This window comes from Anser brachyrhynchus, assembly GCF_964034855.1.
Source record: "Anser brachyrhynchus genome assembly, chromosome: 1".
NCBI lineage: Eukaryota > Metazoa > Chordata > Aves > Anseriformes > Anatidae > Anser > Anser brachyrhynchus.
The window spans coordinates 125,674,199-125,701,684 of NC_137694.1; the positions used below are offsets into that span (position 1 = coordinate 125,674,199).

The 27,486-nt window shown below is 36.7% G+C and overlaps 1 protein-coding gene across 3 annotated transcripts in view; it reads right to left on the reverse strand.

Annotated features, from left to right (window-relative positions):
* IL1RAPL1 (interleukin 1 receptor accessory protein like 1) overlaps positions 1-27,486 on the reverse strand; it is a 774,514-nt gene that overhangs the window by 688,578 nt on the left and 58,450 nt on the right. The window contains exons 1-3 of one of the 3 annotated variants that reach the window (XM_080576261.1): positions 17,678-17,729; positions 2,977-8,069; positions 481-586 (exon numbers count right to left, since the gene is read on the reverse strand). In XM_080576261.1, the coding sequence (XP_080432387.1) occupies positions 481-586; positions 2,977-3,318 (448 nt within the window). In that variant the 5' untranslated portion in view covers positions 3,319-8,069; positions 17,678-17,729. Of the gene's footprint in view, positions 1-480; positions 587-2,976; positions 8,070-17,677; positions 17,730-27,486 lie in introns of those variants that run through there. The other 2 variants (XM_080576263.1, XM_080576262.1) reach the window with 2 other exon arrangements.

The following is a 27,486-nucleotide window of genomic DNA, read 5'->3' on the forward strand; positions in this document are numbered from 1 at the left end:
CATGAAAAAAATATGTGATATATTTTTTGTATTACAAAAATCAGTAGCCTAAATGAAAACTGCATGAACTGCATAACCAAGAGATTCTTCACCATAAAATATATAGTCAAACAGATAAATCCATTAGCTTATGTTAAAGACCCTGGCTGCAACAAGGTCTTTTAAGTAAGCTAAAAGTCTTTTAATTCCTGGGGATAAAATGGGGAAAAAGACATTCTCCTTTAACAGATGAGCATTTATATTGTTTTTGCATTACATATCTGAAGTATTTAACATTTTCCTTTTTCCATCAAGTTCACACCACACAATATAGTCTAAAAATATGTAGAAGCTACCAACTTTTTTTGACGCAGAATTTGAAATCCTTTTAACTATATTTCAAACCATCATAACAACATCTTAGTGTATATTTGTAAATTTTAAGGATTTTTTTTTTTCCCAAAACATATATCATAACCACAGAGATAAAGATTTACTTACCTGATCCTCTTTTGGTCACAACCTTCAAGCTCTGAGTTAGAGTAGCATACAAGAGAATCAAATTTGGAATGGGAGCTTTCATCTTCTGTCTTTCCACAGCTGCTCCCTAGAGTTCAAAAAAGAAAAATACTGGTTTTATACTCATACTGAAAAAACATTGCAGCAACTAATTATACAAAATACTGTCACTGTAGAATTTTTTTTTTTTTTTTTTGTGAGCAGCTTAACCCACCAACATGATATATCACTGCTAAAAAATAAAAATAAATAAAATAAAATAAATTGAAATCACCTTAAAGCAAACACATGCATGCACTATATTTAAACCAAGAGCCTGAGTTCTAATTTTGGTTGCACATTGAAAATTCATTGGGTCCCTGTTAAATCCTCCTAATAGATCTCCTGGATCATTACTGATCAATTTATCCTATGAAAAAGTGTGATCTTTTCACTAAACCTGAAAAATCAAATTATTTCTTTTAATCATTTTTCCCTAACATAATAAATAAATAAATAATACTCTTTTTTTTTTTTTCCCCACATTTATTTATTCCAGAGACTGAGGACAAGATTCACAATGAAACAAGCAATTAATTAAAAACAAATCTGGTCATCTTCTTAGGAATAGTGAAACGGGAACATTAATAGCCCACCAGAGGAACCAGCAGAGACTCCTGTAAGTTCCTTTTATATGAGCTGAAATTTCATGAGCAAGATCAAACAAACATATTCACTGCAGCAAATGTGAAGTGAATGTTATTAGGATGGGAGAGGGATGGATCACAGGTTGTATAGCTCAGCCTTCACCTCTAAGACAGGAACAAAGGCTTCCATTTCTATTACTCATGTTCTCGGGGAAGAAGCAGTATAAGCAGCAGGTGAAAATGGGGAGTACACATTTTTTTAATTCCCCATATAACTCAGAGGGTGTAAGAGTTAATCTAGTCATGATGGTGTTCCAGCTTTGTTTTTCAATGGTTGATAGGACTAACAACCCACATTTCAATGTATTAAAGGATGGAATGGGGGCCAAAGCTTCCTCTGACTAGTCAACCTAGATGGCATAGTCTGTATTATCTGTACTCAGGACAGTATTTTATGCAAAGAGAGTCATGTAATGAAAGAAAGGGCTGTGATCAATGGTTCATTAATATTATAAACAAAGACCAAATTAAACCAATGTGGTCTTGATATTGACCTCTGCTGATCACAGCACTGTACAACAACTGGTAACATTTTCAAAATAAACCACATGGTACAAGCTTTGATTTCAAAAGAGACTGTAAATTTTTTGCACTTTCATTGGCAGTCAGATTACTCTGTACCCAAGATATTTCTGAAAGCAGTATCTTAAAATATTTTTACTTCAGAAGAGAACAGGTTAGAAATAAAAAATAGTGAGGGTGTAAAAGAGCGCTTTATGGGAAGAACCACTTAAACAATGATTCTTGAAGAATCCTTCTTCAAGCTTTACATTTCAAGGTATTTGAGAACTAAGTGCAAGCTTACTACATTCGTGATTATGGCTTTATTAAAGATGAAGGAGTAAGAGAATACAGTTTGAAAACAGCAGTTTGATATCTAATTTTGATACTAATATTTGTATAGAGATACATGCAGGCAGTAACACATTTGCTCTTTCACTGGCTGTTAGCAAACTCTAGGACTCCTGCACTAATTTAAAGCTCTCTCAATGAACCCTGCCAACTCCCATCCTAAAACCCTTTTCTGCTGATGGAAAAAGCTATTCCTGTCTGTTGTCAGCAGGCTTGGTCTCATGTAAATCAACCGAAGGTCAAAAAACCCAACCCCCTGCCGGTGACACCAGGCTCAGAGCCAATTATTAATCCGCTGGTTCATCATGTCCAGTCCCTCATTATTTCCTGTAACTGGAGGGATAGAGGAGAACATGACTTGTGCTCCTGAACCCTTGACCAGTCTCCCCAAGGCTCTGAAGTCCTTCTTCATAGTCCTTAGAGGAGCTCTTCCTATTTCATCACTGCCTACCTGAAACAGCAAAAGACGATAATAATCCGAGGGCCATACTAGCAAAGGACGTTTCCTCCTTACATCTTTAACCCAGGCCCCCAGAAGGCAGCAGACCTCCCTGTGTAGCAGGTCTGGTCTGCATATTGGGCCTTTGGCTCCCTTCAGCAGCAAGTCACCAATGACAATGACCCATCTTTTATTCTTTACTGAGGAGGTTTTAATGCAGCAGGTAGTCTGATTAGACTTTGGTGACACCTCCAAGTAGGGAGAACCATCACCCTTGCCATTGTCCAGTTGTCCTTGCAGATCGGTGTACCTGTCCTGCAGGGGCAGCTGGAGAGGCAGGGGAATCACCAGGCAGGTGGACCTGCTACACTTGTAACGCCAAGCAGGGACCTTTTGCCATTGCACCCTGCCCCCCAGTTCATCACCATTGTTGTTAGGGGGAGAGTAGAGGGGGTTCACTGTAGCAGGAACTCTGTCTGCCTGCTGGTCCCCTCCTCTTACCTGCTCGCAAGGCAGTAGGGCATGATGTGTTTCTCTTGGAGCCTCTGCTGGCTGCCTAAGCCTCAAGGCTGGTAGGGACTGGCTCCACCAATCTATCTCCCCCTCACTCTCCGTAATGCTCCTCAGCCTCTCCACCTCTTCCTTTAGGTCAGCCACAAGGCTGAGTAAATCATTCACCTGGCCACATCTGACACAGGTGTTGTCTCTGTCACCCTGTACTGCAAGGGCCAGGCTCTGGCACTCGTTGCAACCAGAGACCTGCGCACTCACATGTTTGTGTGGGGCCTCTGTCTGGGTCTCCACACTTTTCTTGACAACAGCCTCCTGCCAGGGTGCAACCATGGCAAAACAGCAGGCTCGCTAGTACTCTCTACAGTAGCTTCCTTGCTAAAATCGTAAGTTGTAAGAGGCAGAGTTCCCAGAGGAGAGAGAAGTGGGAAAGGGAGGAAAGCATCCACTAACTGCCAAGACAGTCCTGTTTACAGCGCTCCCTAGGGACTGCTTTTATACAGTCAGGGTCTTGCTGTCTCGGCGAGTGGCTGTGAAATGGCGGCGACGCCGGATTTAAATGGCCCGCCGCTGCCGCTGCTGGCTCCGTCCGCGCCTTGTCAGCTCCCTCGTGAGGGCTGCCGGGTCCTAGCGGCTCCCTCGGTTGTCTCTAACAGCCTCGATGCCGGAATATGGGCCTCTCTCGCCTCATATGGGCTCTCCTCAGAGTTTACCAACATTTACCTTCTGTTTCCACACCCCTTCCTGCAGCAGAAGCTTTGTTTGTTTTTGTTTTGTTTGTTTCTTTTTTTTTTTTTCTTTTCTTTTCTTCCTGGTCTTGTATTATAAAAAAATTAAAAACTCAAAGAAAAGACAGTGAGTTAAAGATCACTGTAGAGGAGTCGGTGCTTTATGCCTTTGTACATTGTGAGGTTGGAGAATCTGGCTCACATCATTCTCGTGACTGATTCAAAGCAGATGTCCCAGGTGAATGCCTCAGCAATTGAGCAGTCTAGAAATTGTCACCTATTGAAATCGGTTGCAAAGACAAAATAAGCAGGTCAGAAGGAAATCAAAAAGAAACATCCCAAGATGATCTTAAAACAAACCCACAGAAAATTCCTTCTCTAGTGTAATGAGTATGTCTGAGGCCTAGATGCTGAAATACATTGTTAGTTTTTTAACTGAAAAAATAGAAGGCATAATTCTGAGAAGCATAATTCTTAACACTAACTTTAGTGTGATATCTCATGAACTGGAAACAGCCTTCCTTCAGCAGTTGTTTTGTTGTTGCTGTCGTTTTGGGCTGTTTTTTTTTTTGTTGTTGTTTTTTGTTTTGTTTTTGTTTTACTAAAAACAAGTACTTTTTTAATATAGGTAGTAATTTAAAAAAATATATTATTTCATGATTAAATGGAAATAGCATGTCTGCTGTTTCTTTAAGCAACAAGCAGATATACAGGTGACGTATGCATCAAAAAAGGCCTTTTTAATTTTTATTTTTTTTCTGGTTTTCAGTTACCTCTTCCAGATAGCTAAGACAGTGTATGGCAGATACAAAATTCATTGCTGTGTCTCAAGTTGTATCGATGCCAGCATATTTTACAAATTCTTTAGCTATGAGGGTACTTGACTCTTCGGATGAATAGTAAAATAACAAAATATTTTAGAATCAGGGATTTTTGGTTGCCTTCTCTTTATATGATAGCAAGAACTGAAATATAGTAGTGGGTTGTTTATTTGCATGAATCACAATATCAAAAGCATGTTGAATGCTTCTAGATCAATATATTTCATACAAATTTTAACTAGGTATGAAAATAATTTTCAAAAGGTCTTTTCGATAGAGGATGTCATTGCTTGACACAAAAATGACATAGGAAGCCTCTGGCAGCTGCACTGTTGAGTATCTTAGTTTCCACTTGAGGCAGAAATAGAAATACAGCTGTATCTCAACATTAACGTTCACTGGGGAAATGCCAAGCAAGATTTTTTTCTTACTTGTTATAAATACTCACTGTAAGGGAAATGCATACACTTACACACACGCTCCCCAAAACAGCTCAGCAGAAATAAAATTAACCACAGTAAAGCAATTCCTGATAAGGCAGGCAAATTGAAAAGAAAATTCTCTTTTCCTAATTTTACTTATGTTCATTTTGGGTCTTTCCCAAAAGCTGAATTACACTTAATTGAAGTAGGAAACTTTCTGTTGGCTCAGTCCCTAGCAATAACTTCAAGGGTTTGTATCTCAATGTTAGTCTATAAATGCTAGCTAGTGTCCATGAGGTAATTAGCTGAAAACCATTTTTTCTTCCTGTGCTGCCTTTCTAACTGTGAAGGATATTCTTACTTCATTATCTTCCAAAAAATCCCCTCCAAAAGGGGAAAAAAAAAAAAAAAAAAAAAAAGCAGGACCTTGCCCCTGCAAAATACTTCACAACTCTTATATAGTAATGTGGTTTTCTGAACGGCTTATCAATTTATCCAATATTGTCATAGTGTTTCCCACTTCTCTGTCAATCTATACTTCTCTTGAAATGTACTTTCATTATAAGCATAAGGAAAAAAGGACTCTTTCTTTAGATAATCTTTCTTTAGGAAACTGTCCTGCACCTTGAACTATGGGGTTAGTGTGTCATGAAAGTGCTAAGTTTAATAAGATTAGTTTGCTTTAAAGACGGCAAGCAGGCAGGCAGGAAGGAAAACAAAACTAATTCTTCATTTAAGTGTATATTTTCATATGGCGGAAAAGTCTTTAAACATAAGTGAAAACCTCACAGTTTTCAGTTTCCGCTCTTGGAAAGCAACGACTGAGTGAAGTGATGAAAGTTTCTTTCTTTGGTGCTGGTATTGTGGAATAAGGCACAAACTTGTCCCTGATAAATTATGAAAAGAAACAAAATTGCAAAGAAACATCACACCTAAAAACATCAGAAAAAAAAACATAAAACCTCAATGCCTATTCAGCAACAGTCTCTTTTTAAGTGACAGTTCCTTTCAAATCCCTGAACAGCATGTCATTAGATCTCACAAAGTATGAAGCACATGCATGTACAAAATATAGTATAGTACCTTTGGTACATGCAGAATACAACTTAGTTTGAAAGTAATTGCTTTAGATTTGTAAATTGGAAACAAAAGGTAAAATTAGAATCAGTGTGATTTCACAAGCAAGTATCAATTCATAGTCATGATTTTCTACAAGTGTCATGTAACAGGAGAGCCCTAACAACATTTAAAATGTTAGTTAGAGGAACATACACCTGCTTCAAAAGCAAAAGGCCATAAAAATACTTTCCAAAGTCTAAGAAAACAAAGAGTCATCAATCAGATTTTCAGGCACTCATGAGAAACTAGTCGTAAGCCCCAGAAAGACATAAAGAAATAATTTCTTCCTTTTTATGGCCTTAAATATGTCAAGATAGATGAAGAGGAAAGATTCAAGAAAACTGACTTGAAATACTGTCCTTCTGAAAGGGGGAAAAAAAAAAAAAAAAGCCCTTCTTCCAAATCCTTCTGCATGTGTAACCAGTCTTCCATCTATTATGGCATGTTCCTTTCCTGTGAGATATCTAAACTTAACTATCTGCTTTTCTGTTAATTCCTTGACCACTCTGTAGCTTTGCTTTGGGGGATTGAGTAGTCATTTCTTGTTCATGTACCAATCTGAAATTCCATCTCTGCAAAGACTGACAAAAGAAAGTTTTAATATTCCAAATATCATTTTATTGGGTAATTCTAATTGGATGTATTTTCAGGCAACTAAAAATATTTACAATGAAGGTAAAATAACAACCTTGCTCAGCTAAGTATATTCACTGTATGTATTTGTGGAATTCAAACTCTTTTTCTACATAAGGCAAATTTTCAACTCCTAGCTATCTGCAACAAACCAACAGTAGAAAAAGCTGAAATACTGTAGGTCCCTATATGGTTAGTTTTCTGATATTTTCTAATTAGCAAAGAGTAACAGTTACATATGAATATAAGTTGTTTAAGAAATAAATTTGCAAGATGTAACTTAGAGTAAGTGAAGAACTTTCAGTATAATTTTGAGTTTAACTCAGGCTAAAACTACTTTTTTTTTTTTTCTTAAAACATTTAGTCTTCCTGATTTTTATTTTTTTTTTTGAATAAACGCTTGATAAAATAACTGTGATGTTCCTCAGACTTTATGACAGAAGACTCTAGTTACTTTGACTAGCAATGAGCATTTGGGGAATGATTTAATTCCAAGAATTCTCTAAATAATATTTCCCATATGATTCACTAATGACAGAGACATTTTCCCTTGAATTGAAGAGGGACAGAAGGATCTGGAGGATGAAGCTCCACTGTATATTCTGATGGAACATTTGCTTGCTTGATAATAAAATCCCTCACAATCACTAAGACTATTGGTTTACATAACACTAACATTAATGATTGTGTTTTATGTTATACACAGTAGGCTACATATTCTCCTTTTTTTCACAGTTGATCCTTGTAATATAATCTTACTAATACAGTGCAATCTTAGACCTTAGAGTGCAACCTGTTTCTAATTTAATGCTTATTCAACTCTGCCATATTAGAAGTTAGGTCCCTAATTTACATTACATTTCATAGGATATGAGCTTGCTTTATATTTTCAGGGTTGTGAAGAGGGAGAAGCAGGTGTTCCATTTATTCCTTCTCTTTTGTGGGCTAACTGCCAAATCCTGTATGCTTGTCCAAACCAAATTTCGATAACCTGATATCAGACCCTGAGAGTGCTTCTGGGGCTGCCCAGGCTCCACTGGATCCTCCTCCACCCCTGCCTGAAGCCTGGCTCTTGTCCTGGCCCTCTGCTTACCATCCCAGGGGCTGTAGACAGACCCCATAACCAGCCCCCACATCCAGATGCCATGGGTGAGGGCATGGGCTATGCTGTGACTGCCCATGGGGCCTGGCTTCCCATGGCGGGGGGCAGTCAGCCCTTACTGCAGCCTGGCACCTGCTGTGCAAGAGGGTCTGAAGTCCCAGAATAACTGTATTCACCAGTGGCTGCTTGCTTCCAGTGGGAGAACAGTCCTTGCATTTTAATGCTACAAACAACCTGGGAAGAAAGTCACCACTTCCCCCTAGAAATGTGAGTATTGTAATTAGGTTTGTGTTAACAATAATAAAAATAATAAAAAATAAAATAAAATAAAAATAAAAATAAAAATAAAAATAAAATAAAAATAAAAATAAAAATAAAAATAAAAATAAAAATAAAAATAAAAATAAAAATAAAAATAAAAATAAAAATAAAAATAAAATAAAATAAAAAACTTTAGAAGTTCACAATATTACAAATTTCCTTATCTATGATAAAATTATTTTTGGATGTCAGCCTGTGATATGCTACCTGCATTTAGGTAGCAAAAATCAGTTTCCGTGTGGAAGGCATTTCCATAGGCAAGATGGTAGTAGCTTTCCGTAGGCAACCTACTACTTCATTAAGACAAAAGGATCCATATGTTGAATTTACCATTAAAAAACAACAGAAAGCACCTTAAGAGAGAGAGATGGATTTGATGGGTGGATCATTCAGTGGATAAGGAATTGGCTTGAAAGTCATACCCAGAAAGCGGTGGTCAATGGCTCTAAGTCCAGGTGGAAGCCCATGACGAGTGATGTCCCTCAGGGGTCTGTCCTGGGACCAGTGCTGTTTCATATCTTTATCAACAATATAGACAGTGGGATCGAGTGCAGTCTCAGGAAGTTTGCAGATGACACCAAGCTGAGTGGTGCAGTTGATACAACAGAAGGAAGGGATGCCATCCAAAGGGACCTGGAAAGCTTGAGAAGTGAGCCTACGTGAACCTAATGAGGTTCAACAAGTCCAAGTGCAAGGTACTGCTCCCTGGTTGGGGCAATCTCAGACATGAGTACAGACTGGGAGAAGAACTCATTGAGAGCAGCCCCGCAGAGAAGGACTTGGGGTTCTGGTGGACAAAAAGCTCGACATGAGCCAGCAGAGTGTGCTTGCAGCCCAGAAGACCATCTGCATCCTGGGCTGCATCAACAGAAGAGTGGCCAGCAGGTGGAGGAAGGTGATTGTTCCCCTCTGCTCTGCCCTTGTGAGTCCCCACTTGGAGTGCTGCATCCAGGTCTGGAGTCCCCAGCAAAAGCAGAATGTGGGTCTGTTAGAATGGGTCCAGAGGAAGGCCACAAAGATGATCATGGGGTGGGGTGACCTCGTTGCGGCTTTTCATTACTTAAAGGGAGCTTATAAAAAAGATGGAGAGCGACTCTTTGCTCAGTCGGATACTTACAAGAAAAGGGGAAATGGTTTTTAAACTAAAAGAGAGGAGATTTAGATTAGAGGTTTGGAGGAAATTCTTCGCTCAGAGGGTGGTGAGGCACTGGAACAGGTAGCCCAGAGAGGTTGTGGATGCCTCGTCTCTGGAGGTGTTCAAGACCAGGTCGGATGAGGTCCTGAGCAATGTGATCTAGTGTGTGGCATCCCTGCCTATGGCAGGGAGGTTGGAGTTAGATAACCTTCAAGGTCCCTTCCAACCCAAGCCATTCTATGATTCTATGATTCCATGAAAAAGGCCATCAGCTTTACCAATCACATACAGATCTCACGTACAACAACTGAAAACAGAACAATTCCTACAGGTATTATCATTAAATTGTTTTGTAAAGGACTGATATCTATAATTAAAATATATACCTTTTCAGTTTATTAAAGATGTAGGGTGAAAACTTCAAAAATAGATCTAACTAAAATTTGTTATGTCTACATGGCAATTCTTTATGACACGTGGGACCACCTAACATGACGTGGGGAGTTCTCATTTTTATTTTATTTAATATTTTTTTTCTGCAACAGTTGTGAAGAAATGGAGCAGTTCTTTCTGCTCTGATCTGCACCTTTATTATTGTGAACAAGCCTGTGTACAAGACTGACAGTCACATCATAATTTCATAATTCCTAACCTTTATTATTGAAGGAGCAGAAGGGTGAAAGAAAATGTTGAAAATAATGCTAAAGCTTTCTCCATTAAATCTGGAAAGTGTTTATCTTCACTGAACAAGATAACTTTGAAACTGCCCAGGCCCATCATTCAGTTTGGAATGACATTCTTTTATTTCAACTTCATTTTCCTTGTTGCTCTTGTTGCTTTTTTTGGCTAAGTTTTGAAAAGCATGTACTAACATATCTAATTTCTTAGCAAAACTCTGCTCAGTCTTCACTTCATTGCCCTTGCACCAACCAGCTACCTAATATTCCTAATGCTAAAGAAAACTTCATTGCTTGTGTAGAAAGACAGTAGGAGACCTATGGCTTTATAAAACTGTGCTGAGATCCAAGGTCAGAAAAGGGGTGTTACTGCCCTACCCAGTTACAACTTTTACGTGCTGCTGAACAGTGCTGCTTTTTAATAGCTGCAATTTTTGATTTGACGCTAAGTCTTGAGACAGAGTTTCCTGTACCAATGTAGCACAATCAATGTTTAGCCATGAAATATATGATATACAAACTTTAAAATGCAATATCCTGATGGTAAAAATGGCTATTCCAAAGCCTTCTAAAATCAATTTCAGATTATAACAAAGGAAAATATAAATCATGCAAAGATTTACACATATCTAGGCCACAGGCTGAGTATTAATTACACTGTAATTGCAGTACATTCCATATACTTCTAGCAATTTTCATAACTGGGGCTATTATTACAGTGTCCTTCAAAATCTTTCTTTCAGAAAAATGATTAAAAAAAAAAACTCTCAAAAATAACTTTCCTCTGGAAATTAGGAGCACTGTCTACCACCATGACATGCCTCTACCCCTTCAGAGCTGGGATTTCAAATACTCATAGATCAGTAAGAGACTGAGAAGCAGACTGTGGTGGATCAGACTTGGGATTCCAAACCAGTAATTCAAACCCTTTTGACTTAAAATGGATGATATGTATAACAGAAATAACACAGAAGAAGAGACTGGAATCTTTTCCTGAAGAAGTACTGTAACTACGAGACCACAATTTGTCTCTTTTTGCTTCTTTTTCCAGGCTCCTGAATTTATATGCACAAGGCTTTGTTTTCCCCAGAAATGATAGAGATTGCTGTCATCAAAATAATTGGATGAGAGATTAGGGAAATGTGGGTTCAAATTCTTCAGATCAAGAAGACTTACAAAATAATACTCCCATTAACTGAGCATGTGCTGTAACTCTAACACATATACATATTGTGTACTTTCAAAGGAGTAGTTTGCACTGAGTAAAATGTTATCACATAAAATAAATGCAGCAAATGTTTATGGGTGGCTTATTCAAAACTATTCAGTTAATTTCCACCCTGTTGTACAGGGCAGAATGATTCTCATCATATTGACTATACATAAAAATAGAGCATTCCATAAAACTTTATCAGCTCATATTGTGAAAGCCCTCAGGAAGTTTTAAAAGCTCAGCAGAAATGCATCTATTTTCAACAGAATTCAAAACTGAGCATAAATGCATTTGTCCATGAATTCATGCTACTAGCTGACTACTATATGATTATACATACAATATAATATATTATAATATACAATATAAATAATAATGTATACAAAATCTGTATCAGAATACCACTGCTGAGGTTTTGGTTCTTCAAAAAATAAATGTCTAAAATAGAAGATTTGGGGTACATTCTAAAAATAAATGCATCAGTAGTTGATGTTTATGTTATTTCCACAGGATTTTGAATTCGAATATGTACTCCACCCATGCATATTAAGACAGAATGTGACCTCTCATTGTCTAATAGCAGCCATCCCAGCCTCAGACAATGAACTGCGAAGGCTCTGTTTTCTGGGTAGCTGCAGAAGCAACAGAAGATCCACAAGTGATAGTCATCTTTCTATTTCTGTCTCCTGATTGTTCATAGCTATTGTGCTTACATACTATCAGGAATAGAAGTGGATGCATATGCAAGTTAAAATTATTTCACAGGCAGTGATTTTTATACTGCACAAGTCTTGCTTAACCTTTAATTGGTTATAACACTGGGGTATTGATAAGGGCTATTACAGGTACTAGAAAAATATGTATATAAAAAAGAAAACCTTTAAGGCCATCATGCTTGAAATGCCCCACAATAACTTCCAACCTTAGCCATGCTGGAGAGAAAGTAGGAAGAATGGAAAAAATCAGGGTGCATTAGATCCATTTTAAGCAAAAGGTGTAAGTATAACACCCTTGTACCTTGCTGAATTAAATGCTGTAACTTGATACTTATATCTAGCCATTGCCTATAGTTCATTGGGCCATATGTCATACTCACAGTTTTACAAACTTTACAATGCAATGCATAGTATTTGCAATCATTACATAGAAAAAGACATAGAGTGCATTCTTTACTGGCCTTTGTACATTTAGGAAAGAAACTGTTTCTGTTTCCTGTGCATAGATTGTTAGTAATTGTGTGCAAATAAACTGTCAATTCAGGAAAGCATAATAAGAGAATCCTAAAGTAAGCAAAGGTTTAAGCAAATACAGAATATTAGCACATCTCTAACATAACAAGTATTAGATACTCACCAAGAAGCTTTTAGCTCTATTATATATAATCACTTAGATACTGTTGAGGTTTTGGCTATCAGTCTGTATCAGTCAGCTAGCTCAAACTTCAGTTTTTAAAACAAATGTTTAATAAAATGTGTTTCAGTCCCATGTGAATCAGGTCATCTGCTTTCAGAGCAAGGAAAATGATAAGAGTTTAGCATCCATTAGTTTCTTCATCTTTAGCATTTTTCGTTTTCTTCATCTGCTGTCAGATCATCATGAAACTTTATAGAATACATGGAATCTTTTCAGCACATACAATATTTCAAAATATTTGATATACTCTACAATATTTAAAACACATAAATCTACCATAATGATAATTTTGTCTTTGATGTATATATATTTGGTCAGGAAAGGTAATTCTCTTAGTTTTACACTGTTTACAAGTTTTAGGCTTTCTTGAATACATTCTCAATGAATATAATGTCAAAAAACTTTGCTGAAACATACGTTAACATGAACAGAAGACAACTCCCAAAGAAATGGAGATGTCTACCCTTGTAACAAAACCTTTGATGTAAAGTTATTTGTAAGCATGTATTAGTTCTAAATATGTCCAGTATTAGCTAAGCCAAATACACACCTTTCAATGCTACTAATTTTAGGGCTTATCAGTACTAATTGTTTTGTCCTGAAAGTCCAGGGGCAGATGAGGAAAGTATGCCTCCTACTTACTGAGAGATGGTGGCTTATGCTGGGCACTGCAACTCTGATGCTCACACAACTGCAAGAACTTAATTGAATTCACAGTGATTTTTTTTCCCAAGGTTCTCAATTGTTTACGTAATGTGGCTCATACGACTAATAAAAAGGCTATCTCGTGCACAAAAAATTATTGCCATTTTGCAGAAAGGACAGCTTATTGCTTCTTTTTTTCAAGAGAGCCTCATCAAGGCAGACCTAATACAGGAAAATGCAATGGTTTCAGTAAGGAACCAAGCATCCCAGCTTTTGTTCAGACTGAAATTACTGTTTTCTCCTTCTCAGTTGTATGGGGTGACACAAGGTCTAGAAGAATATGTAATACAGTAAATGGGTAAGAAACATCAAAACAATCTTAAAAGCATCAAGTAAATTTGTGTGAAACAGTATCTTCTGTTTTGACTGAACATGCTTACCACACATGTGAGGGCAGCAGCTCCCTGAGGCCAAGACTATGGGGGTCCCCTTGCAGGGCTCAGGGCAGGGCCTGGCAGGCAGCCATCCCACCATGCCAGACAGGGCATCTGGGGGCAACTGCAGCAGTTCCAGCCCCCGGCACCTCCCTAGACAAAGGGCTGGGCTGAGGTCAGAGGCCAGGACATGTGGGCCCACATGTGCACCCAGCTCGGAAAAAGACATGGATGAGCGGGCTGTGCAGGGCTCAGGCAGTGAGTGGCAGCAGTAGCTCAGGCCAGGCCCTGCAATAGGGCCACACCTGGAAGTGGCTCCCACAAACCAGGGTTTGGCCCTGGCCACAGACACCCCTCAGCATGTCTGGGAAGCTGACCGCCCAGCCACAGTGGCGGTGCCTGGGGCTGGCATTCAGTACTGGTGAACAGGTGGATGCTCTATGGGCCAGTGCACAGCAATATGAATACAAATCAGCTGGTAGATTTCTGCATAAATCTGGACAAACGTCACTATGCAAACCTGCTTGTAGTGTAGATATACCGGAGTAAAATCTTTTATTTAAGGCTTTTTAGAACAACACCAACATGCTATGAAAGTTCACAATCCAGTTCACTATTCTACAAGAGTTAATATTTTCAAAACACATGAAAACATTAGATAATGGATACTTCTAGATAAATATCCACTATAAACTGTAGATGTGTGTGCCCATTGAGAAATATCTATTTCCAAAGTTCAGTTTGATTTAATGGATTGATATGGTTCTTATTTCTCAGGTGATTTTTACTTTGTCCTCAGTCATGCTCCATAAGATGAGATAGGAGTTGTACCAACAGCCTTTTCAAGACAGTGTAAGTATATCCTTATACTGAAGAGTGAAAGCGCTGCTCAGGAGCTAGAAGAATAAAAGTGTTGACTACATTCCATAGAAGACATATTTTCTCCCAGATCTGTCCGCAGACATGTTCCAAAGGATAGCATTCCCCCAAGGAAGAATTTAAAATTTCTCTTTTGAAGACAAGGAGATCCGCTCCCTGCCCCCCAAAAATATAGAACCTTCAAAGGCTGAGAGAAAGGACTCTAACAATGTAGGGATGAATACAGCAGAATCAGAGGAGGTGCAGATGTAGGCTGGAGGCACAGCTGTGGGGCCTGCACAGTTAAGCAGGAGTCCTAAAAAGATGTATTGCTCCGTCACCCTCTGCTTCTGATTCCCTTTTGTGCTAGTTAAGAAGTTCTAAACACTTGAAAATATGTCTTCACTGCCATATTGGTGCATCCCCAAAGACACAACAAATCTCCATCAGATGCAAAAGAGGTAAATGTGGTGGTGTGGTAAGTAATGAAGAAGCTTTGCAGAAAGGTCTAAAGAGAGGGTGGAAGGCAGGAAAGCCAGGTAACAACATCACACTTCAAATGAAGTGGCTTACATGTGATAGAAGGCATGGCAGAAGCCAATGCACGGCACTCACATTCATGAGGTCTGAAGCATAGGGACTTAATATGATGAAACTGTACAGCAGAATAACACATGTCCACCAAAAGAAATTTCACTTAGCTTGTCGCAGGTAGATTGAAAGATTGATTTGTTAGAGTAAAACAAGTCAGAACTAACATCAAGATTATAGCATACATATGTTCCTATGCTTACTGTATTAGACATTTGTCTCTCGAACATGTTGAGGACGCCCAAAGCTTCTGCTGAATTTTTTTCTTAAATTTTCCTCACTTGATTCTACACCTGAAAAATACCTTCTTCGTAGTTCTACTCCCATTTTTGCCTCCTCCACACTTTGTGCCAACATTTACCATGCATTTCACTGAGCTGTGCAAGAGTGCCATTCACTTTTGCTGTGAACAAGAAATCTTCAAGGAAATGTCAGAAAATGCAGGAGGGAAAGATGAGATGGAACTAGATAAGTATAAATACAGGCGTCAGCACTTAGGTCTGCCTAGACTGTCACCAAACCCTTTGCTTAATTCACCTACACAGTTTATGATGACATTCTTACATGTTGCTGACTAACTTAACTTATTGCAATATGTGAGTATAGCTTTGAGTCAGCAAAGCAAGTAAGGTTAGCGTGCAATACATTTGTTAATTCTGGCAGACTGTGAATATCCTGTGATACCAAGTAGCAAAGCACTGTCTATATAGATCACAGGCAAGAAGCTGTTATCTCCAGACAAAACAGTCACCCTGGAACAGAACAACATATTCATCTTTTTGAGAGACCTAGACCACCTACATAAAAAGGAGCTTTCCCCAAACTTCTAGCATTTCTGAAATGCAGTTTCCCACATGAAAGGATCGTATTTGGACTGAGTGAGCACAGTCACTTAGCATGGATTTAAGAGTATGCTTAATTAGTCCACTGTTAAACTAATTAAATAATCTTAGTTCAACTAGTCTGAGGCTTTTCCACTTTGTAAGTAGATGAGAAAAAGTATTTTTCAATATATACAGCTTAACGACATTTTATAGGGGTATGAATCAGAATCCAATGAGAATGATTCTCAAAGTCAGATTTCTTTGCTGAATTTCTTCACTGATTTCTTCTTCTTTTAAATAACTATTTAATTTGAATGGTTTCAGCAAGACCTTTAACAATTAATTGTTTGCTTATCCCTATAAACATCTTTAGATGGAGAAAATATTTTGTGACATGTATCTAAGGTTGCTACTATTGTAAAAAACATTGTGAAAGTATTGCAAACTCCCTTATGAAGCCAATAAACTACAAAAACTTTACTGGAATAATTTAGTGGAATAATTCCTATACTGAAATAATTACAACAAAACGGTCAAGACTGAAATGTTATATATGTATAAAAGTTAAAACATACAAGCTTTTCATCACATTAAGTTTGCCTTAGCTGGAGTATTTCATAAATCTCTTCCTCTAAACTCCCCATATGAAAGTATGCATATGCATACTATATACGCATATGCAGCTTGCATGCTAAGGGCATCCAGTTCAATATGTCAGTTCAATACTAGGTAAGATTTGCATTGAATGTTTTATCCTGGGTGTTTTCTGCCACCGTAAGCCTGTTATCAGTAAAGGTTAGCTCTGATTTTTGCAAACAACTGTTAAAACTCAGGTCCATTTATTATCTTCTATGGTTTATCATAGACAACAATCTACTAATAATTTTGTCTTCCCACTGTGAAAATATCAGTATTACATCCAAACAAGTTCTCCCTCTGATTGTTGGTAGTTTAACTAATTTGTTGTACAGTGTTCCCAACAAAGGTTAATTCTACTCTTTTTGTGAATATGTGTATATGTCAGTGGGAGTTTTATAGGTAAAAGGGATGACTTGCCCTCATACTGTAGACTCTGCACACACCCGTTGAAATTTTGGACTGCAGAAGAGCAGACTGCAGCTCTCATTTAAATTCATTAATACTGTTATGGAATCATTTAGCTGTTTTATGTATTACAGCAGCTGCTAGCGTAGCTTAAAATAAAATGGGAAGGGACCATACTGTTTTCAGCAGAACAGTTTTTACAGGCTTTAATGTGGCAAAAACATCATGCTATCTTTTGATGACTGTTCCCTGGTTGACTATCTCCCTAACAACAGATGATGCTTGTGTAATATTGTCTGAAACAAAAGGGCTTCAGTTTGTAATCCTACTCTCAGCACAGTTTGACTACTAAAACAGGCAAGACAAGGAGCCAGATAACTTAAAAGTATCACCTTCTCAGTTCCCCCACCAAAAATATGAGTTAATGACTCAGAAGATTATATCTCACTTTAATCATGTCACCACTTAGAATACAAGAGATCAGCTTAAGGACTGACAGATCTCTCTTATTCCTTCCCCTCACCTTTTTTTAAAGTCAAATTGCTTCCAAGAAGATGAAAACTCCTGTTTTATTCCTATAATCTTCATGCTTACTAAAGTCTCTGAAGAGTGCATAAACTCTAGCAGAAAACAGTCACCCACTTTGGATACAGGCACAGCAGTAAATCGATTTAATGGTAAATAATTCTTTTGATTTTCTTGGCATAATCACCTTTTGGAATTAAGATATTCTCAAATGTACCTGTTTTCCAAGTCTCTTACTCTTTCTTCAAATCAGGAATCTGAGAAGAAAAGAAAGTTTTGAAAATATCACCTGTACACTTCGCTGTTTTTCTGAGTCTAAACATTTCCTAGCTCATTGCTTCACTGCTGAATAATGCTTCCAATAAATATAACTATATCCATAATGTTTAGTATTTAATTTAAAAAAAAAAAAAACAAACACATTCCTATAAGGGTTGCATATCCTCTTGTTTATTATAAATAGTAGCCTCTATCCAGAACACAAAAGGCAGACTTGAAACTACTTTGTGATAGCTCAAAAAACAAACAAACAAACAAACAAACAAACAAAACAGTTAATGAAGGAAAAAAAATAAAAATAAAATAAAAGATGCCAGCTTCATGCTTATTCCAAGGTTGAAACATAAAGGCAAAGCTTAACCAAACACATTCCAAATGACAGTTCTTCTGAGTCCTTCTGAGTTTTAATAATTAGCCTTCACAGAGGTTTTATACCATGCCAGAATATTTTTACTCTTCCCATGCAGTGTCATGTGCCTTTAGAACTTTCGGCAAAAAGCCAATGAGGTAAACACTTCTTTAAGAGCCTACTTGAGACCTCACTTTCATAGAAAAATATTAATATTAATAATAATAATAATTTATTCTTAAGAAAAAAATAGTAATTTAGGAGTTGAAATTAGAAAAGAGTCTAAATTAGAAAAGATCAGAGCAAAAAACCTTTACAAGCTGTCACTTGGTTCAGTGTTTAGACATATGACTTCTATGGGTTGTTGGTAAATTGGAAAATCCTTAATAATTCTGCTATAATGCTGCTTGCAACAATCCTTTCAACAATTCAACTAAATCGAATACTTATGAAAGAGTGAAAAAAATCCAGCTGCTTTGTTTACAATTGCATATATAATTTTAGGGAGTGCTGGAGTAAACATGAATTTAGTGTTTAATACTAGCCTAACAATTTCTGAGTGCTACAACAGAGTGGACAAGAATGGGAATATATTATCCAAAGTTTTAATTAAACACTAATGTATTTTAAGATTGTAAAAATGTTTTGATAAATTAATGACTACAAAACAAAGAATTACACAATCTTGCTTAGATTTTAGAAAAGTAAGTATATGTGGAAGAAAAAGAAAATAAATAACAAAAAGATGTCACCTGTCAGATCTACTATGGACATAAGGGAAGGGGTGCGTTGAGTCATTTAAGGAATCTTCATTACAGTGCACCATTCCCTGCAGGCTGTGCTATCATATCTGCAAGAATGCACTCTGAACTTATCTTTTATGCCTAGCACAGCTTTGAGTACATATTCTCTGCTACAGATGGAAGAGGATTTTTAGATCCATATTAAATCGCCAAACTCTGACCTCACTTTCAGAAAGATGGTTCTACATTTATAATAATAATAACAATAAAGAAAGTTTCTTTTCCAGCCTTTTATTCCCTGTTCCTTCCTGTTCAAATGAAAATGAAATGGTGAACTCAGTTTCATCTGTAGGATCACGGAAGGACTTAGTTTTAATTTCTTGTTAAATTTTACATGTGAACCCATCAGTTATTAATTTTTGCATTGAGTGTTCTTTCCCTTTCTGTTTCTCTATGTCCTTAAAAAGTTTTCCTGTGTTTTAAGATTTATTGAATATCTCTCTAACTATGAAGCAGATATATATCTGGCTGGTTTTAGATAGACAATATTTACTATATAGGTATAAAAAGAAGCATGACATAAATGCTAGAGTCTTTCTTTTCACTGATACTCAGTAATAAAAGACATAATAGACAGTAGAAACTGGAGTGAACAAAGAAACTCTGCAGTAAGGGTTGACTGGTTATAGTAGAGAAGCTAAGTCCTTTTTCTCTGTTCCTTAACAATTACAAAGTGCAGAGTGGTGGGTTTCGCAAAGTATATGAGTATATTTGTCTATTCATAGCAGCTGTCCTCATGGGAATTAAGAATAACCTCTATAGCATGCCATATTCCAATATTGTCCCAGATAAACTAAAATAATTTTATGGTATTTTTACAACCCATCTCACATTCTGTATTTCCTCTTGTGCATAGGAATAAAAAGAATACAAAAATTACCAAGGCAAGCTTTCAGAAAATCACCAATGACCCACTTTATAAAAGAATACTACCACTTTGTCTTGAAATGATTGCTGGGCTTAGAAGTTTCAATAACTGTAGTGATTTTTGTAAGGAAGTGTTATTCTAAATTGCTAAGCCCACTGAGTAGCCAGCAATCATTAAAAGGTTTTCTAGTTTAATGGCATTATTTATCTTCATGCTGTGAACTATACTTGGCAGCACATTTCTGATGTTTAAAAGATACACGGCTTCTCATAAAAGGAGAAAATAATCTTCCAACATAGAAATTGTCTAACATGTATACTGACAGCTGTGTACTCTTTCAAAGGCTGTAGCAGAAGGATGAGATTGGAGAAATCTAATCTGATAAGAGGAGCAAGAGAGATTAGTCAGAATCATGACATTCCATAGACTATTTAATTATTTTTTTTTCCCCGCACAGGATTATATACAAAAGAATGCAATACAGAGGGGAAATGATAGTCTTTTAAAGGTATAATTTCTATGGCAACACTAACAATAGCTGTTCATTTCAAACATAAATAATTTCCAGACCAATCTGGTTTTGTTCACTCCTTTTTCGAAAGACAACCATTATGTCTTTATCTCCTGCAGCAGAACAAAAATAGTCAAAACCACCCCCTGCATACACTAAAGTGGGTGTGAGGAAGTGCAGGCAGATTATGGTCTGGTAGAGCAGCTGGGATGTTCCATCAACAGCACCTCTTTGGTGACTGACCTCCAGAAAATGTGTTCTTCTAGGTTAGGTACAAGTCTCAATTCATCTACAGAAAGCAATACAGCAAATTGCTTGAGTGCATTCCCTTTTCTTTCATTTACAAAGGAATTTGAACAGAAATATTTGTTTTCTTATCTCTGTGCATATCATCCCAAGGAGACAAGAAAATGAAACTGAAGTTAAAATAAGTCAGACCTCCCTTGCCTTTAAAAAAAAAAAAATACCTTTTTTTGACGAGGGTTGGTATTTTTAAAGGCCAATACACTTTGAGATTCTCCAATAATTTAGATTGTTTCTAACCTAGAGATATAAACTGTACACATGTTTCTGTTGCATTTTGTAAATGAAGAGATGCTTCCCAGCTCCTAGTCTAGCAGTTCTCTTCGTCATTTTCTGGCTACCTGACTTGGAAGCTGTTTATATGAAATGGAATTGTTTCTGTTCTCCCCAACCCTTTCAATTCCCAGACTGATATCTCCGGTAGCGTGTGCCCCAGCTGTTAGCGAAAAGCAATCATCCTGCACTATGAAATAGTGATTAAATACAAATGGACCGAAAGGGTAAGATCCTGTCAAAAAGAATATACTCATCATAGGTCAGCTTGGAAACCATAACTATTCTTCTGTCTTGTATACAGGCAAGAAAATCTACATCAGGAAATACAGAATCAAGTATTTAAACTTCTTCTACCACTGTATCCCAGTACCCTGTGCTTCTGTACTATATGTTTACATATTTATATTCCGTATGTAATGAGAGTATATATCCAGCCTGCATAGCATACCATTGTATGTAATTTGATCCTCACTGAATATTCTGATACTCTGAGATTTATATTTTATTGCACTTTTTTCTTGGTAGAAACTTGATAAAATTATATTCTCAAAACACCGTCTTTCCTACCCATTCCCCTTTCAAGCACTGACAGGAAGGACTGCAACACCAAATACAATATGGTGAAATGAAGCCAGTTGAACAGACACCAGTCTTGGCACCTTGGCACTACAGGAAATCACCCTGGTCAAGCTTCAGTCTTGAAGACAGTAGGAAGCCATGTAAGTGGAGATACAGCAGGGGGTGCCTGAACAGGTACAACCCCCTGCAGTTGGTGGAGAAACATGCTAGAGGACCTGAGTGATAAACATGGAGCAGCATAAAGCAAAGGAAGCACAACACACTGCTCACCACCTTCTGCACTTCCCACTGCCTCATTGAGGGAATGGAGTGTAAGGTGTGGCAAGGTGACTGGAGTCCAGGAAGCTGGGAAGAGATGTGTCTGGAGTAAAGGTAAGAAACAGGTTGAAGACTATTAGTGTTGTTTCCTGATTTTTTTTTCATTGAAAGATGAGATAGTTAGCTTCAGAAAACTTGTTTAAATAGTACAAGAACAAAACAAAACAAAACACAATCCATCCCCCCCCGAAAAAAAAAAAAAAAAGAAAAAAAAAAGAAAAAAATATCAGTAAGTATCTGAAAAATATACTTTGTTAAGCATTCAGAGTTTTTTTCACTTGCACTTCAAAGATTATGCGGTCCATTCCACAAATAGTCAGGTTTGACAATGACCTTTTATCCACTCTTTTAAATGCTATGCAGTTTAATATTGCTATTCAATAATCACACCTAATTTCTTTAAAAAGAAAAATAGAAATAGAAGAATTGGGTAGGTGTAAATAATCTCTCTCAAATGGTTCTTGTAGGTCTATGGTATTTACTGAAGCTTTAAAGTCCAATAGAGTTCAATATCACATCCGTTAAAATGATGAGTATTATTTAGGTGCAGATAGGTGGGTAGTATTCATTAAAAAAAATATGCTAAGACTGCTTAACTAACACTGCTGGTGTGTTCTGCAAATCACTTTTGACAAACTGTCTAGTGCAGAAGAGCCAGAAAAAGCTATACCAAGTGATTTTTAATAAACATAAAGGACGCATATTGAACAAACAATAAATGAATAAAAGTGAATGAGACCTGAAGTATACAATGTAGTTCAACTGTTGACGTATGGTATTTCTTTGCTATATTTTACTCAATTTTCTCATTATTAAAATAAATTATTCATGAAATAAATAAAATGCTAGAAGCTTTTCACTTCTATGTCAAATAAAAAAAAAATGCTTAAAACAAAGCTCACAATTCTGAATTACAGAGCACAGTACATTACTACTTAATTCATGTGGGCTTTATATACCCATAAGAAATCTTAGTTTCGTGGGTGGAAAAACAGGAGAATAGAGCAAGAGAAGGATAATAGTGTTGCATGGACATGGAGTGGGAGGTTGCAATTCTTCACCGTTACCATTCTTTGTGAAATGGCAATTTCACCTTTGGAAGGTTGTTCTTGATGTGTATCAGTATGAGACAGGGATAACACAAACTTTCCCTGTTTAGCACTTACACACACACAAGCACACACAAAGAAAAGGTAAATCAACAGAATTCAATAGCACAGCAACCACAGTTAAAACAGACTAGCAAGGACAGTTTATGGTAGGTGAAAAAATAAAATGATGCTGTGTGAAAAACATTTGTGCTTGCCCATATAACACAAATCAAGGATCACAATGATTTCTGCCAAGAAAACTTCCTTATTTTTTGTAGAAAGGAAAGGGAGTAGGGGAACAAGATATTACTACCTTGTAGGAATTACATATTCAACAGTAATTGTTTAGCTTGCTAAATAGATTTTTGGGCTAAAAAGCAGAAAACATGCCACATCCAGCTGATATTCAAAATCCACAGTACATCTAATGAGGCAACATGTAGGAGTTTAACAAATATTTGGGTCATAGTGTTACCAGTATAAATTTGTGCTATTTTGCTGACTTGCAAGAAAGGGCTGCAGAAATTTCTGTGCGCTAGAGTATGAGTTGAGGTACACATTTATTTTACTGTGAAGTAAACCACATTTGATTAAAACAGCCATGCAAAGACAATGGACACTCTATGAAGTCTTTACAGAACATAAACAGACAGTAAAACAATTAAATCCATCTCCATAAAATTTTGTCTGATGTACTTCTATATCATTCCTTTCAAATAGATCAAACCAGGAATGCAGTTTATTTACCACAAGGTAATTCCCATTGTCTTTGCAAGACAAGTGCACAATATTTTTTCCATCAGTAGTACATCTCTATCTAATACCATGGTCCCACATGCTCCTTACTAGCTCCTGCTAAAAATCCCACTGTAGCTATGGAGAGATAGTCATCATGGAGAACTGAAGCTCCTGTAAGACAATGCTTATTACAATAATACTCTGACGGAAATGCTTCTTAGATTTGGCATGTAGCATTTGCAGGAAAATCAGTCATTACCTTAGTTTGCTTAAATAATGAAGACACCTCCACTCCCAGCATCACTTCCTCTCTCTTGTTTCACACACATGCACTCACTCACACACATAACTGTGTTCCAAAGACTTCTTGACTTAATAATTTTCTAAGAACCATTTAATTGTATTCAATTGAAGATGAAGATATGGGTAAGTAGTCAAGTAATTGAAGGGAAAAAAAAAAAAGGAAAAAAAGAAAAGGAAACTCCATTTCTTCAATTGGCAGTTTTGTCTGAAAGTAAAGCTGCATGTCAAGCACATCAAAGAGCCAGATTATATAATTAGCTAATAGCCACTATTGACATATCAAATCAATTTATAACAGCTATCCTAGCGAAGCCAAGAGAGTTTAATGCAATAGCTTGTGCACCATCCTCTTTTAAAATTTAATCACTCTTAGTATCTGAAGTAATATATATTATGCATATATAACCAGTATGAATACAGACACTGTGCACCCACTGTGCACTGTGTAGAAGTCATGGCGTAGCATAACCTTGAGCAGAACACAGTCAGCCTACGTATTGTCTTAAAGACACTAAAAAAAATCAGCTTTGGCACTGGTGTTTTGCAAATAGTTGTCCCCATTTTTGAAAGCAGAACTCCTTGGTAAAATATACACTGGGGTATAGTGTTGAACAGTTTGGACCCAAGTGCCAAATATGACATCAATTCTTTCCCCAACAACAAAGGTCATTCTTAAGGACAGTATTAGCAATGTTCACATTTTCTTTCTTCTTTTTCCTACCATCAGCAAGAAATCTTATAATAAGCCATGTACCACTTAAGAAGAAAACCTGTAAAGTGAGGTAAACAGCAAAATTCTAAACCATTTTGGGGGGGGGTGGGGGGAACAGTAATAATATTAAAAGGAAACTAGATCTGCTTTTTCAGAAAAATTGTTTGCCAGTTTATAATTGGCTCTCTGCTTCTTCTCTCTGCTTCTTAAGACTTCAAAATATATATTCACAGCAGGGATGCATTCAGCTGGAAGGTTGCATCAGATGAAACTCAAGCTAGCCTTTAGCTGGGGGGTAGAATACAATTGTCAAGATCCATGCAACCTTAAAGCATGTATCTGGGAGTTTTAACTTCAACAGGATTGCTTATGCAAGTAAAGATTTTACAAGTGAATAAGCATTGGTAAGTTGGTCCCAGTATGTGTATTCTTTGAAGTGTATACATTTCTAGACTAGAACTGAGAACATCTCTTGCATGCAGAAGCATAGTATGGATTTTTATTTTGTAACATTGAAGATATGCTAAAACCAAAAGTTTTACATGAAAATACCATGTTATCAGACACTGTATTTTTTCAAACAGGTTAAAAATATTCTCTAGGACTTTGATGTTGTGTATAGGAAAAGTCATTGGGACAAATTTACCAGTACTTCATCTCTGTAATTCCACCTATTTCAGTGAGATAACAGAGGATATCAACCAGCACGAAACATGTTCTTTCTGCATTCAATAGCTATGAAATGATAATATCTAGGAGACAGGAATAAAGTTTTTGAAAGCAATTAGAGGGAAATGGGCATCTGTTTTAGCGTGTTATGAATCTTTACGATTCATATCTGTTTTGTGTGTTATGAATCTTTATGAGACTAATAACATTGAATGAACATTGAGTAACTCATTTAGTTTTCTGTGCACATTGATTTCACTCCGCTTTCAGGTTAGTGTTGATAACAAAGCAGAAGATTTCAATAAAAATTAAGCTAAAGATATGGTATCCCTCTAACATGGAATAGTGTACGTTACTGCCTTCACTGGGAAAAGCTACATACCATTTAACAGAAGGTAAATGCCTCACCTTGAAACAGCAATGCAAGCTGAATACAGAGAAAGGTGAAAAATAAGAATTGATACCGTCAGACAGGAGAATTAGAACAAACATTTAATAAATGACTAGTATGCATTAGGGTAGAACTCTAATCTTTTTCATGTATTGTCACAAACTCTTATTTTCCCTTGCCTGCTGAGAGATAAAGTTTGCCTGTGTTTTTTTCAAGAATCATGTTGTAACAATTTGCATTCCCTTTTCAGAGGATAAATATTTTTCATGAAGCATTTCTACAGAGAAAAACTAAACAAATATTTGTCTGCGAAAGGCAGATGTTCTTCCTGTGACCAACAGTATCTCAAAGGAGAAAAGCATTCACTCCAGTTCTCCCTGATATGAACAAAAGGCAAATAGAAAATATTTCCTAAGTGAATTCTTACAAATTCTGGATAAATTATATCTCCAAACTACAATACATTTTAAATTAACATTTTCTCTATTTATCATTTCACGGCTGCATGATCCAGACTTCTCTTGCTCACATAACCTCATTGTGCTTACTACAAGTCTTTTTACCTCCCTGGCACCTCCTGTTAAAGCCTGGAGCAGCTGAGTGTCCTGGTGTATCCCTTAATCTTGTAGCTGAAAGGGGAGGTAGGGAACGCTCTTCTTCCTGATCCCTAAACTTTTTTGGAGCTATGACAATCTGAGAAGTTTAGTAAACCCTAATTATGTTTTCTGTAACCTAAGGAATGCGCTAGATTTTGTCAGGTCATTCACAGATGGCTTTATCAAAATGTATCAAAGATGACTCTCCTTATAATTTATCAACACAAGCTCTGAAAGAAGTATTGGAAACGAAAGAAAAGCAGAAGAAAAAGAAAACATACACCTGGGATTTATTTACTTTCTGACTTGCTGCTTCAGCATCACAGTTTGCAACCTGCCTACAGTGCCTCTTTAGCTAACTCCCTGAAAAACTCTCAAAGCAGAAAGGTAGATTGGAGGTACTGCACAAAGTGTGGCCTCCATACTTCAATGACTAGCCTCTCTGAGACTGTGTATATGGGGCTTGTAAAACAAACTCTAGATATTATCCAAAAATTGTTTGTAAAAAAAAATATGGAGTTTTGTTTATCTGTTTAGTTGTGTTTTTTGTTTTGGTTTGGTTTTTCTTTAATAATGGATATTACTAGATACAAATAAAGATACTACATAAAAATGGAGATTGAACAATTAGCTATATTCTAGAATAGCATTTTTAGATATTCTTGCTAAAAAGACATCATAATGTTCTTTAAAAAAAGACTTTTTGAGACATAAAATTTGTAATCCTTCTTCTCTATCTTACATAAAATGAAGTTATGACTTCATTACACAGAAACATCCTAACCTTGAATAATCAGGTCAGTGGACTTTATGTCAAAAAGGCAGTAATAGGAAGTAGTACAAAGTTGTTAACTTCTTTCATAGAGATCTTCTAGTGGAATGGAAACATGAGTTTTGCTACTATATATGACAGCTTCTTATTAGACCTATTCACAAGTCTAAGTTTCCAGGACTTGCAAGTATGAGTACTTCAATATTTATAGAAAGCTCTCCTGCAGTTTTCATCTCTCCTAACCTTTTCTGACAACATCCCAACCTCCTGTTTAGTCTGTCTTCTGTACTTCTTTTTCTTCTGTATTTCTGTCCATATCCTCAGAAACACTGCTACTGATCTCATTTCTGTCTTTGTCTGCCATAGTGTTTATATTTCCTCCCTTCCTTCTGCAACTACACCTTTTTTCATTATTATTATTTTATTTTTTTTTTTAAT